The 14,258-nt window shown below is 38.1% G+C and overlaps 1 protein-coding gene across 1 annotated transcript in view; it reads left to right on the top strand.

Annotated features, from left to right (window-relative positions):
• Positions 1-14,258, top strand: part of SMARCAD1 (SWI/SNF-related, matrix-associated actin-dependent regulator of chromatin, subfamily a, containing DEAD/H box 1) — a 142,999-nt gene that overhangs the window by 24,700 nt on the left and 104,041 nt on the right. The window contains exons 3-4 of the mRNA XM_006874700.1: positions 5,740-5,917; positions 12,065-12,233. Coding sequence (XP_006874762.1) covers positions 5,740-5,917; positions 12,065-12,233 — 347 coding nt within the window. The remainder of the gene's footprint in view (positions 1-5,739; positions 5,918-12,064; positions 12,234-14,258) is intronic.

Genomic DNA, 14,258 nt, shown 5'->3' with positions numbered 1-14,258 from the left:
AATTCAGACTCTGGACTAAGTTTGGAGAGGATTACTTCTTTTTAATAAAGCCAGCCACTTGAAGTATTTCTGTTACAGCAGCACCAGATAACTAAGACAAGATCTACATTTTTAGTTTTCTGTATGACTTGTGTTAACACAAACAATCTAGTTATTTTATATTTATTTTACAGGATTTGAACTATATTGTTGTTGTTAAATGCCATTGAGTTAATTTGGATTCACTGTGACTCTCTGTAGGGTTTCCGAGGAGTGGCTGGTGTGTTTGAACTACCAGTCTGGCAGTCCAGTACATTATCCTGCAGTGCTGCACCAGGACTCTTGGACTAATAATATTAAGTGCCATCCAGTCAGTTCAGACTCATAGTGACCCTGTAGAGCGTTTCTGAGGAGCAGCTGGTGAGTTTGAACCTCTGACCTTGTGGTTCAAACTGACCTTGTGGTCCAGTGCTTATTCTGTAGCACCACATAAGGACTCTATCCTGGACTATATCAGTTTACGTAATTATCAGAATATGCAAGTGTCTTTATTTTTACAGGAGTTAACGTAGCTATGATTTGTTCCAATATAAATTCTTCACTCAGGACACATTGAATAAACTTGTTCTTTTCAAAAAAATGTGGAAATTACTTTTCAGTTTTTTTCACTAGTATTGCTTTGTAGGAAATAATAAAATGTCCATGTTATAGAGCCCTGCTGAACAAATCATAGTTATGTAGGTTGATTTATGTTATTTATAAATATGGCTCTTGAACTTCATAGTAAAGATTGTTAAAGATTTCTTACAGTTACTAGAGTTCTACTATGGTACTGTAGGAAAAGCACTGGACTGCTAACCACAAGATAGGCAGTTCATACCCACCAGCCACTCTTGGAAACCCTGTACAGAGCCATTATGAGTCAGAACCAGCTCAACAGCAAACAACAAAAGCAGGGAGACTTAGAGTGTTAGCCTTGCATTTCAGATGTGCTACTTTGTTCTGTAGGAGTCCTGGTAGCGTAGTGGATTGTGAGCTGGGCTGTTAATCGCAAGGTCAGCAGTTCTAATCTATCAGTCTCTCTGTGGGAGAAAGATGAGACTTTCTTGTTTACAGGCTCAGCAAAGTTACTATGAGTTGGAACCAACTTGACAGCATATCGCCACCACCACCACTACTTTGTTCTGTATGACTTTAGGCAAGTTGCTTTATCTTTTGGAACCTTTATTTATGTAGAAAATGGTGACATAATGTGTGCTCCAATAATTATTATGAAGACTTGTGCTTCACTTGAAGACTTGATACCATTTGTGAAAGTAGGTAACGGTAGCTTTTATTTTTCTTTTTTATTAAATTGTCACCTTTGAAGTAGAGTTTCATTCTACCCATTGCTTAAGTACAAAATACTCATTAGACTTCATGATACTAACAGTTTTACTATAATATATATGAATGTCTTTAAACTTGGTCTCTTCCACCAAGAGCTAGAAGAAAGAAAGTTGTGTTTTTATTTGGAGAAACATTTTGGAACTCACCCCTTGAAGAGAGAGGAGACATTTGTTTAATACTTTATTGACTTGTTTTGACCAGCCAGACAATACCAACATTTACATAATGTTGTTAAGTGCCACTGAGTTAGTTCTGACCCCTAGCAACACTGTATAGGGTTTCCAGTACATTAGCCTGAAGCACAACACCAGGTTGTTGTTAGGTGCCATCAAGTTGGTTCATAGCGACCTATGTACAACAGAATGAAACATTGCCTGATCCTACCCCATCCTCACAATTGATTTGTTTGAGGGGAGGGTCTTCCTCCTTTTAGCTGACCCTCCACATACCCAGTATGATATCCCCCTCCAAGTATGTTGTTGTTGTCAGGTGCCATCGAGTCGGAACCTACTCATATCGACCCCATACACAGCAGAACGAAACAATGTCCGATCCTGGGCCAACCTCACTACCGCCGCCACACTTCTTCATGCCATCAATGATGTCACCTGGCTGATCCATCTCGTTGGGGGTCTTCCTCTTTTTCTCTGACCCTCCACCTTACCCAGCATGACATCCTTCTCCAGCGACTGTTCTCTCCGGACAATGTGTCCAAAGTATGAGAGACGAAGCCTAGCCATCTTGGCCTCCAAGGAGCACTCTGGTTACACTTCTTCCAAAATAGACCTATTGGTTCTTTTGGCAGTCCATGGCACTTTCAGTATTCTCCTCCAACACTACAACTCAAAGGCATCAATTCTTCTACTATCTTCCTTATTCACTGTTCAGCTTTCGCATCCATATGAGGCTATTGAAAACACTGTGGCCTGGGTCAGGCGCACCTTAGTCCTCAAGCTGATAATATCTGCTCTTCAATACTTTAAAAAGTTCCTGTGCAGCAGATTAGCCCAATGCAATACGTGGTCTGATCTCTTGACTGCTGCTTCCGCGAGTGTTGATAGTTGATCCAAGTATGGTCCCTTCTAATAACGTCCCAAGTATGAGAGACAATGTCTCACCACTTTGCCTTCAGGCATTCTGGCTGTACATCTTCCTACTCAGATTTTTTATTCTTTGACAATCCATAGTACTTTTAATATTCTCCAGCACCATAACTTAAATGCATCAGTTCTACAATATTCCCAGTGCACTCTCCAAATTTCACATGCATTGAAAACACTATGGCTTTGGTCAGGCACACCTAAGCTCTCAAACTGATAATTTTTGTTCTTGAACACTTTAAAGAGGTCTTGTGTAGCAGATTTGTCTAATGTAATATACGTCAGTTTGATTTCTTGACTGCTGCTTGTTATCAGTGTTGATTGTAAATTCCACCAAAATGAAGTGTGTGACAACTCCAACCTTTTCTCTATTTAAAATGATATTTATTGATACAGTTATGAGGAATTTTTTGTTTTCTGTATATTTCCTGCATCTCAGTGTAATCTTTGAACGTCATCAATCAATCTTTTAAGTTCTCTTCACGTCTAGCCAGCAAGGTTGTGTCGTCTGTGTATCTCAGGTTGCTAATGAGCCTTCCTCCTGATTCTGATGCCACATTCCTCTTCATATAATGTAGCTTCTCAGATTATTTGCTCAGTATACAAACTGGACTTCTGGTGTGGTTCTATAGGATAAGTATTGTACTGCAAACTACAAAGTGGGCATTTCAGACCCGCCAGCTGCTCCTCAGAAACCCTGTACAGGATCACTATGAGTCAGAATCATATAATGCAAATTAAATAAGTATGGTAAAAGACCATAACCTTTGCACACACCTTCCTTGATTTTAAACAACCACAAGGTCAGCAGTTCGAAACTACCAGCTGCTCCGTGGGAGAAAGAGGAAGCTTTCTGCTCCTGTAAAGATTTACAACCTCGGAAACCCTGTTCAGGGTCGCTATGGGTTGGAACTGACTCGACAGCACTTAACAACAACATATCCCTTTATTCTGTTCAAATGACTGTTTATTTGGTCTGTGTACAAGTTCCTTATGAGCACAGTTGAGTGTTCTGGAATACCCATTCTTCACAATGTTAGTCATAGTCTGTCAAGATCCACACAGTCAAATAACTGTATAATCTATATTTTTCTGATGTTCTCTGTTTTTAGCAAAGGTCAGTCTGATGTCTGCAATGATATCCCCTTTTATCCATGTCCTCTGCTTGAATTTCTGATGGTTCCCTGTGTGATGTACTGCTGCAACCATTCTTGCATTATCTTTAGCAAAATTTTGCTTGCATGTGACATTATTGGTATTGTTTGATGTTTTCCACATCATGTGAATGACCATTTCCATTCACCTTGTGAATAACCTTTCTTTGGAATGGGCATAAATCAGTTGGCCAGGTAGACTGTCTTACAAATTTCTTGGCATAGATAAATAAGTACCGCTAGTGGAATGCTGGTGAGACGCTGTGGGCTAATGAGTCAGACTGCAAAGTTGTTTGAACTGCAAGGTCGGTGGTTCAAGTTCACCAGCTGCTCCTTGGAAACCCTATATTAGATCACTATGGGTGGGAATTGACTCAACGGCACTTAACAACAAAGTGCTGTATCAGTTTATTGAAATATTTCAATTTGTGTTCTGTTAGTTCCTGGGGCCTGGTTTTTCAACAGTACCTTCAGTGCAACTTGGACTTCTTTCTTCGATACCATTGATTCTTATTTGATGCTTCCTGTATCATTCATTCTTTTGCCCATAGAATCCTTTGATATTACAACTCAATATTTGTATTTTTTTTCCCCCAGTTATTTCAGCTTGAGAAATGCTGAGTGTGTTTTTCCCTTTTGGTTTTCTTAACTCCAGGTCTTTGCATATTTCATTATAATATTTTGTCTTCTCCAGGGGCCATTTGAAATTTTCTGTTTAACTCTTTTTACCTCCTCATTTCTGTGGTTCTCGGTAGCTTCTCTACATTCAAGAGCAAGTTTCAGAGTCTTTTCTGATATCCATTATAGGTCTTTCCTTTTTTTCCTTTCCTGTCTGGTTAATGAACTTTGTTTCCTTCATGTTTGATGTTCTTGATGCCATTCCTCAACAAAGCTGGCCTTTGGTCAGTGGTATCTAATGATCAAATCTGTTTTGAGATCTCTAAATTCCAGTGGGATATGCTCAAGGTCACATTTTGGTTCTCTGGGACTTTAGTTTTCTTCAACTTCAGTCTGAACCTTGATGTGAACTATTGATGACCTGTTCCACAGTCTTCTCTTGACCTGGTTTCAGCTGATGATATTAAATTTTTCTGCCGTATTCCCGCAATTGTAGGTGATTTGATTTTTGTTTATTCCATCTGTTAGGTCCATGTGTATAGTCACCTTTTATGTTATTTGAAAAAGATATTTACAATGAATAAGTCAGTGGTCTTACAAAATTCTGTTATGCAATCTCTAGCATCATTGTAGGATAAGCACTGGACTGTTAACCACAAGTTGGTATTTCAAACCCACCAACCACTCCTTGGATATCCTGTGCAGAGTTACTATGAGAATGACCCAATGATGCTTAAAAACAAAAATGAATAATTGCTGTTTTTAAGTGCTGGCAGTCAGTTCAGACTTACAGTGACCCTGTATAGGTTTTCCAAGGAGCAGCTGGTGGATTTAAACTGTCAGCCTTGCAGTTAGCAGTCCAATCCTATACCATTGGTTGTGTGCCAGTTATATTGATCTAAATGCTTTATATACAGTATAAGATTTTATGTTATGCTATGATTATTCACATTTTAATGAGGAAATTGAGGCTTGTAACTTAAGTATATAGGATTTAAATCTAAGTCTTTTTGGCCTGTAGAGCCAATGTTCTCTTAGACAAGAACCAAATACTAGCAAATAAAAACAGAAATGAAAGGAGTAGACTAGATAAACATAAACCTCAGTGTATTTTGCTAATGTCTGCTTGGTAAACAACCTGTGAATTAGAGAATCATCTGATACCAACACTGATTGGATATTCATTTTTTTCTTTTAAAAAGTAGTAGAATTTTAGTTATCAGAATTTGTGTTGCTGTTGTTAAGTGCTGTTGAATAGGTTCCAACTCATAGCGACCCTTAATTTAGAGTTTCTGAGAAATAGCTGGTGGGTTTGAACCGCTGACTTTTTGGTTAGCAGTCCAGTGATTATCCTACAGTACCATAACAAGACCCTTGGGCAATTGAATGGAAAAAGGAAATAAAATTATAGTTTTTAGAGCATGATTATAATTATCAAAACAAGGTATCTTTATTGTGCTTGAAATACTTTTCACCTTTCTTTTTGTTTTATTTTGTAGAAGATTCCAGTGTTCCAGAAACTCCAGAAAATGAAAGAAAATCAAGCACATCATATTTTACAAATCAAAGTGGAATACAGTATATTGATTTGTCATCAGATAGTGAAGATGTTGTTTCCCCAAATTGCTCCAGTACAGTTCAAGAGAAGGAATTCAGCAAAGATACAGTGATTATAGTGTAAGTTGCTAAATACCAAATTCATTCTATTTGCATATATAAAGTTTTTCAAAACAAATTACTTAATTTCAGTTTATTTTGGTTGTACTTTTTTTTCCCCTTGAGAATTCATTGATGCAGAGACGTAAAATATGGTTTTGTTTGTTTTCTGGGTAATTGTGATTTTTGATAAAAAGTTCAGGACACTAGAAATTTATTTTTTAAATGCTCTGTAGATAAGGAAGTTATTTTAGCAAATAATTTTGATAATTTATATGATTTTCTTTTTTCTCCTATGAGCCCATGTGTCACATTATTTTATATTTATCTGGTATGCTCTATGAGCGAAACACTGTTTTGATTAGTAATTTAGCAATGAGTATACCAGCCCTAAATCCTTATCCCCATGGGGTTTATATTCTGTGCAGGTAGAAAACAGTAAACAAATAAAACATAGAATATGTTAAATGTTAATTTTTATAGGCAAAAGGCAGGGAAATAAAAGTTTAGGGCTGGGATGGAAGCATGGTTTCTAAAGAATACCATTGGGAAAGGCTTTATTGAAAAGATTATGCTTGAGCAAAGACTTAGAAAAGGTAAGAAAATGAACCATGTACATAACTGTGGAAGGAGTATTTCAAGCATTAGAAATCACTTTCTTAGTGAGGTGGTTTTATGCCTGATGTTTTTGAGAAAAGTGGTAGATAAATGATGAGTAAAGGCAGCAAGGAGCATTCCCACCCCTCCATACACAGAGTAGACAGCGATGGGCAACTTGGACATTGGTTACCTAAAATGGGGGGCTACAAAGGCAAGAAATGACTGGTTTACAGGCTTTCAAAAGGGAACCTAGATCAAGAGGGCATGGAGGAAGGTACAATCTCCACTGAGTAGTATTCAGTCTGTCTAGGCGGGGCTGATGAAAGGGAATGCGGATAGGTCTCTTATGATACAATAGTGAATAATTGTTAACAAGACTGATTGTGAGGGTTAGAAATGTAAAGGTAGACGTTTTGTAGCAAGGAGAGGTGTGATTAACTTTTCAGTCTAGGAATGGAGGTCCCTGGGACCACCAAGGGAGAAGCGTGGAGAGTGGGACCCTACCCAGAGAAGCAGTGATACCTGAGATGAAGGCAGAGATGATGACATGGAAAGATGGAGCAGCTGGGGACTTTAGACCCAGAGAGGGAGAGGGGCTGTGTGCTGACAACCGGGGAAGAAGCCTTGTAGTTATACTCTTTGGTTGGTTGATGATGCATGGAGGGGATTGTAACCATGGCAGTGAAATGATATATGATAGGATGAATGTAAAACTAATGTTCTCCCATGTAAACTATCACATAATTCACAATAAAACATTAAAAAACAAACAAAATGATGAGCAAAGGATCTTGAGGCTACAGAGATAAAGGGTCAGGTGGAAGTGGGGAATAATCCTGTTAGGCTCCTTGGCTATTTGACTTCTTTTAAAAATGAGATTGTTGTTGTTATTAAGTGCTGTTGAGTCAGTTCTGACCCATAGTGGCTCTATATAGTGTTTCCAAGGAGCAACTGGTGAGCTTCAACTGCCGACCTTGTAGTTCAAACTTAATCAGGAATATCCTTAAATGATATTAGAAAGCTGAAAAGAGAGTTTTGAGCAGAGGAATAAAACATGATTTATCTGCGGGGAATTTTAAGGTTTTTTTTTCCATTTTTTCCCACAAAGCTTTTGAAGTTCCCTTATATTCTTAAAATGTTAGACTTTGGGGGCACTGTAGTAGTAGACGTAGAAATACTGTTGTAATATCTCAGACAAAAATTCATGAAGCCTTAGATCAGGCTAGTACCTGTAGAAGTGGGAATAAGTGATTAGATTCCAGATATATTTTGAAGCCAGTGTAGAGAGATTGTTGATGGATTTGATATGAGGTGCACAATAAATGAGTTGAGGACAACCCCATTGTTTTTGGCCTGAGCAACTGTAGTGCTGTGGGTTAATGCACTGGACTGTAATGTCAGTTTGAACCACAAGGATCTGTGGTTCAAGCTCATCAGCTGCTACTTGGAAACCTTATACGGGGTCACTATGGGTTGGAACCAACTCCACAGCTCTTAAACAACAACTATTTTTCTTGTTGCTTCTTAAACTTTTAGGATTATAATAGTTTAGAACGCACCCCATTCTAAACTATTAGGACATACTTAGGACATACTTAGGACCTGCATTAATAATTTTTTCTTATTTGTTTCATCAGTTTTATTAGATAAAGTATTTAAAATAAAAATTACAGACATCTCAACCATACTCCTCTTAATATTTGAATTTGTATCCCATCTCCTTCCAAATGATCACAATGTCATGATCGGTAAATAATTCTCTGTCATCTGATTATCAGATTCCCAGGCATACTCGGATTGTATGTGTTTTGCAGCTAGTTTTTCAAAGTATGATTCAGATTTTGGGGAATCTGCTTTTAAAGGCATTTTAAGTTATACCTATTCTTTTTTTAATCTATAAACAGTCCACTTTGCTTGTTAAGGACTTTGGCTGTTGAAGAGACCAGGTTAGTTCCTTTTGAGAAAATAGATTTTTCTGTTTTCCTTGTGATGGTATTGAACTTATGCTTTATCACTTCTGTTTCTAATAAACAGAAAGTTAAATCCAAAGCAATATAAGTTTGTGTTTCTATGAACATTCCTAAGACTCATCAGTGGGTTATGGTTATGGTGGCTAGAAGAATAAGGATTTTTGAAAGTGGTTATAAGAGATTCTAGTGAACTAGGAGTAGTGAAGATTGGGTAAGATTTCAGAGATGGATGCATCAGGAATGAGTAGTCTGGGTATACTGTAAGGGGAGATGCGTGTAATTGTCTTCAAATATTCAAAGGATGGGCATAGTGAAAAAGGAAGATACTTATTTTTGCATTGTTACTTGAGAGCTGTTTCTCAGAGCAAGGGTCAGGAAGTCACCAGGGAGCTTGTTAAAATACGTATTCTGGTTTTGGGGTCAGCTTTCAAATGTGTTCAGGCTAAACATAACCGGTGCCCTGAAGGACACAACCAAACTAGCATGAATGGATACAGAGAAGATATTTTAGCAGATTCTAGATGTTTCCAAGAGTGAGAGTTGTTACAAAATAGAGGTCTAGTTATATTGCAAAGTCTGTATTCTAGGACTGTATGAGAGAACTTCGAACAATTGTGAAAAATGGAATTAAAAGATAATTAATTTTTGATGTGAATTTTGTGAAGCCCCTCATATTTAACTGTCTTTCAACTTTGCTTGCTTTCTTTAATCTTAAGACTTTTGACTACTTGTTAAAGTTCCCATTCTGGCCTGTAGATTTTCTACTGCAATAGAAAACCAAATTTTCAAAATGAGGTTTTTGCTTGTTTGTGGATTAAGTAAAATTTGGTACAAAGTCTTTTGCTTAGGATAAACTTGTAACATGAAATGGGATTTGTAGTTGTTAGATTAAATTAAGCCTCATGAAATAAATGCCCCGTTTTGGGGTTTTGTTTTGTTTTGGTTTGGTTTTTTGGTCAGTGTAGATTTTTATTAGCATTCTGGACAATGATTAGTTATGTTCCAACCTGTACCAGATTAACATTTCATGAAGCTGTAACATATTTACTGGTAATTGAGAGCCAAAAGGTATACTAGAATTGTACTTTAACAGCAAGGTTTTAAATGTGCCTATTAAATAGTTAGAAAAACTACTGTCTTGAAGAAAAAAAATGGTTCACTTCCAACCAGTAACATTTTTAACATTTGGCTGACCCTTGGACTAAGAGACATTATCTTAAAAATGACAGGGGAATTGGATACTCTCTAAAGACACCTTTCTGCTCTTCATTTTCATGATACCTTGAAATGTTAGATTGTAAATTTGTGATTATATTCTTCACTTTGAAAAAGCCTTTCTCTTCCGTTACTTACACTAATTTTTTAAAAATCGAAAGTACTATATTAGTACTTTCCACATTTCCTCCCATTGTTTTCAAGTCTTCTAATATTCTTATCTTCTCACTCCCTTGATATTGCTGCTTCTGTAGACTACCATTTTTTCCAGGTGACCAATGTCACAGTGGGTTCCCCAGTGTATCAGATTCGTACAGTTGCTGTAACAGAGTGCCAGAAAGAGGGTAGATTGAAACAACAGAAATGTATTCTTTCTGTTCTGGAGAGGAGAAGTTTGAATTCAGGCAATACCCTCGTCTCTCCCGAGGCTGCCAGGGAAGATCGTTCTTTTTCTCTTCTATCTTCTGATAGTTTCAAGCATTCGTTTGCTTATAGCAGCATAACTCCAGTCTCCTGCCTCTGTCTTCATATGACCATCCTCTCTGTGTGTGTCTGTCTCCTCTTATGAGGACACTAGTCTTGTTGAAGCAGGGCCTACTCTACTGGAGCAGGACCTGTGTTAACTAATTTGACCTGCCAAGACACTAGATCCAGTAAGTTTGCATTCAAAGATCTTGGGGTAAGACTTGAACATATGTTGTGGGGAGACACAAGTCAACCCATAACACCCTGAAAACCGCTCTGAGTTGTAGATTAGTATGTGGGAAGTTTTTTAGAAAGTGTCCTTGGGATCAGCCCCTATGGAAGAGAAGAATTGGAGAGAGGGAGAAGTTGGGTTGCCTTTTAGTCTCAATGGAGATCTGACTCCATGGTAGACGCTGAGCTGTGTGGCTCTTAATCATTGCCCTAAGTTTGAGTGAAGGGATTAGGTCTTTATACCCAGATTCAGACTACCTTGGGAAGAGGATCTGACCTTGTGTTAAGAGACTGTGTACCACATCATTCTCAAAGAGGGCTGATAGCTGAAGACTGCTGGCAGTTACATCAGCTAGGAAATAAATTCTTCAGGGGATCCTGCCCATTTTATTACTTTGTTTTTTAATGCTTTTATTGTGAATTAAGTGATAGTTTACATGGGAGAACATTGGTTTTGCGCTCAACCTATCATATTTTGTTTTATTGCAGTCCCCACCATGCTTCATCGGTTAACAGTATTTCTTTCTATTCCCTCGGGGTTTTTTTTGTTTTGTTTTGATGTACGCAGAAATATGTATATAATCATTTAAACAACCAAAGGGCACATTCTGCAAGCCAGCCTCCTGGCCGCCAGTACACTTTCCATGAGTCTTTTTCCATGAGTCTAGAGTCCTCAGCTGTTCTTTAGCTTTCCATGCCATCACCCCGGCTTCCATTTCTGGTGTCACTGCTTCTCTTGCTAGTATGAGCACATTTTGCTCATACTCTTCTCTCTTTTGATGGTCCTAGGGTTCCCTGTTCCTGGAATGTTAAGGTTAACTACTCCCCCCCTTTATGTTACACAACATCTACCTTTACAGTTGTGACTATCGTAATTAATCGTCGTAACGATTACTGTTGGGTTAAATGAATCCTATCCACATCTCCTTTCACCAGACCCATCTAGACAAGATGAAACTATTCAGTGGGGATTCTATCTTCCCCCCACTTGAAAACTTGTAAGCTAGCCACTCCAAGCCTTTATAGCCCCCTGGCACTGTGGGTTAATGCGCCCGACTGCAAAGCCTTTTGAACTGCAAGGTCAGCAGTTCAAGCTCACCAGCTACTGCTTGGAAACCCTATACAGTGTCGCTATGGGTCAGAACCTACTTGACAGCACTTCACAACAACACCCCATTTTAGGTAGCTGAAGTTGCTCTTTCCTATCAACCTTCCTATCAACCCTATGTACAGAGGTTTGATCCTTGATGTTGAAGACTCCTTCCTTTTCAGTTAAATGCCCCCATTTTTGAGGAATAGGCTATAAAAACTATTTTGCTCTGCATCAATGTAGGGTTCATAATTTCTCAGGAGCTATGTAATAATACTCATTGATATGTAGAGCACTGGTGAAAGAAGAGTAGGAAAGAGAAGGAAGTACAGTATATATGTGGTGATCTTACCAAAGCAAACGCCAAATACCTAGTTCCCTTGGTTGCCTGTTTCTGCCCAAGTCCAAATATTTTTAGATAATTGTAAAGTATTCTGATTTGGAGAATATAAATTTATGTGAATACTACAATGAAATGAAGAAAATTTGATTTTACTGTTAAGTATAGACTGTATTTAATATTGAAAGAAGCTGGAGATGTTCTGTGTTACAGTAATACATTTTAAATGTTGGGATTTTCTCCTGGAAATATTTTAGTTCTGAGCCTTCTGAAGATGAAGATTCACAAGGCCATCCTACCATGGCAGGTAAAAATAATGATATTTCAGAACTGGAAGATCTTTCAGAATTGGAAGACCTTAAAGATGCTAAACTTCAGACCTTGAAGGAGCTTTTTCCACAAAGAAGTGACAACGATTTGCTTAAGGTTATATACCCTTTTACAATAATTTATTATTACGGTTGTACTAATGAATCTGATTGTATAGTGAATGGATATTAATTTTTCTAAAGATAATCTTATATTTGAAGATAATTATTAGCTGTTATAGAATAATAAGGACCACAGTAGCTCCACATGATAAGCATTAGACTGCAAATCACAAGGTCTGTGGTGTGAGCCTGCCAGCTACTCAGTGAGAAAGATGAGGTGCTTTGCTCCCTTGAAATTTAAAGCCTTGGAAACCCTGCCTAGGGTAACTATGATTTGGAAACGACTTGATGGCAATTAGCAACAACAACAAGCAATATAATAAAGGTAAATGCCAGAGATTTACTTGATGAGAATCTTAATTCATTAATTATTCCACCTGTAAATTATACAATACTTGTAAGGTTGCTTTGTTTATGTGTGAGTGGTTCTAAAATGAGGAGAACCCCCACCTCTCATTAGAGACACTTAGAAAGGTCAGAGACCTTTTTTCTCTATTGACTATGTGTAATTACAGAGAAAATTAGTGTTTCAGGGCCAGGAATAATACACACCTTACAATATTGAGGACAGTCACATATAACAAATAAAAATCACCCTATCAATGGCAGTCTTGCTGAGAAACATCAGTTTGACTACAGAAACAAATCAGCTGTATTAGTTGGAATATATATGATTGATTTGTAATAGGTGACTCTTATTATAAGAGCAAGTAAAAATTGACATTTCACTTAAGTTTTAGAAAGAGAATAAACCTGTGAATAATAGTTTACTCCTAGTCCTACTACTTATTAGTTGAATCATCTTGTTGTTGTTAAGTGCTGTTGAGTTGAACTGACCCACAGCGAACCTGTACAGGGTTTCCGAGGCTGTAAATCTTTACGGGAACAGAAAGCCTCATCTTTCTCCCGCAGAGCGGCTGGTAGTTTCGAACTGCTGACCGCAAGGTTTGCAGCCTGATTCATAACCACTACGCTACCAGAGCTCCTTAGGGGAACTAGTTAATTTTGGGTTTGGTTTTTACACCCTTGTATCTATCTTCAAAGGACCTCTGGTAGTGTAGTGGTTACGGATTGGGTTGCTCATCTCAAGGACAGCAGTTCAAAACTACCAGCTGTTCCGCGGCAGAAAGATGAGGCTTTTTGCTCCCATAAAGACTCCTCACCCCTTAATTTCCACCCCAACCTGAGGCTTAGAAGTTAAACTTAGTGGTTACAAATCGGACTGCGAACCTCAGGGACAGCAGTTTGAAACTACCAGTGTTCGTTGGTAGAAAGATGAGGCTTTCTGCTCCCGTAAAGATTTGCAGCCTCGGAAACCCTGTGCAGGCTCACTGTGAGTTGGAACCGACTCCATGGTACTTAACGACAACATAATAGATTAGACACCACTGTTTGAAGTGGTGCCACTATTATATTACAGACTACATAATAAGCTGCTGAGTCAGTCCTTTTCTAAAAGGTGTAGCTCTTGCTCAACTCCAGTTGGGTATGGCCACGTGGGTTTTCTAGTCTTATTATCAGATAGTCAGATTTTCAAATCAGTTGAGAAGCTGGGTTTTTATTTCATGTTGGTAACCTATTTAACAGCTTTACTATAATATGAGCCCTTGTGGTGCAATGGTTAAAGGCTTGGCTATTAACCAGAAGATTCAGGATTCAAATGCGTTGTTCCATGGGAGAAAGATGTGGCAGTTAGTTTTCATTTCATTATCTCCAAAGAAGCCTTGAATCCATTGGCAGCCACTTCTGGTTTCCTTCCCTCCTTCCCTCTCTCTCCTACCCAAAATGCCTGCCCCCTCCAAACAAAACAAAAGCACAGAAACCCCTTTGCCATGGTGTACACTGTAACTCTTGGAACTGCCCCACAGGGTTTCCTTTTTCACCTTTGTATCTGTCATCAACAATAAGCTACAACAGCAACAAAATTTGGTACAGTGGTTAAATTTGACACCTTGTAACTTTAAATACTTTATAAAAAGTTTTTCAGGAAATGACTTTAAAAAGAAAGTAACTTTATAAT

Source organism: Chrysochloris asiatica, unplaced genomic scaffold, assembly GCF_000296735.1.
Source record: "Chrysochloris asiatica unplaced genomic scaffold, ChrAsi1.0 scaffold00294, whole genome shotgun sequence".
Classification (NCBI taxonomy): Eukaryota; Metazoa; Chordata; class Mammalia; order Afrosoricida; family Chrysochloridae; genus Chrysochloris; species Chrysochloris asiatica.
The sequence above is the reverse complement of the archived record's forward strand: the minus strand, read 5'-3'. Positions and strand labels throughout refer to the sequence as shown.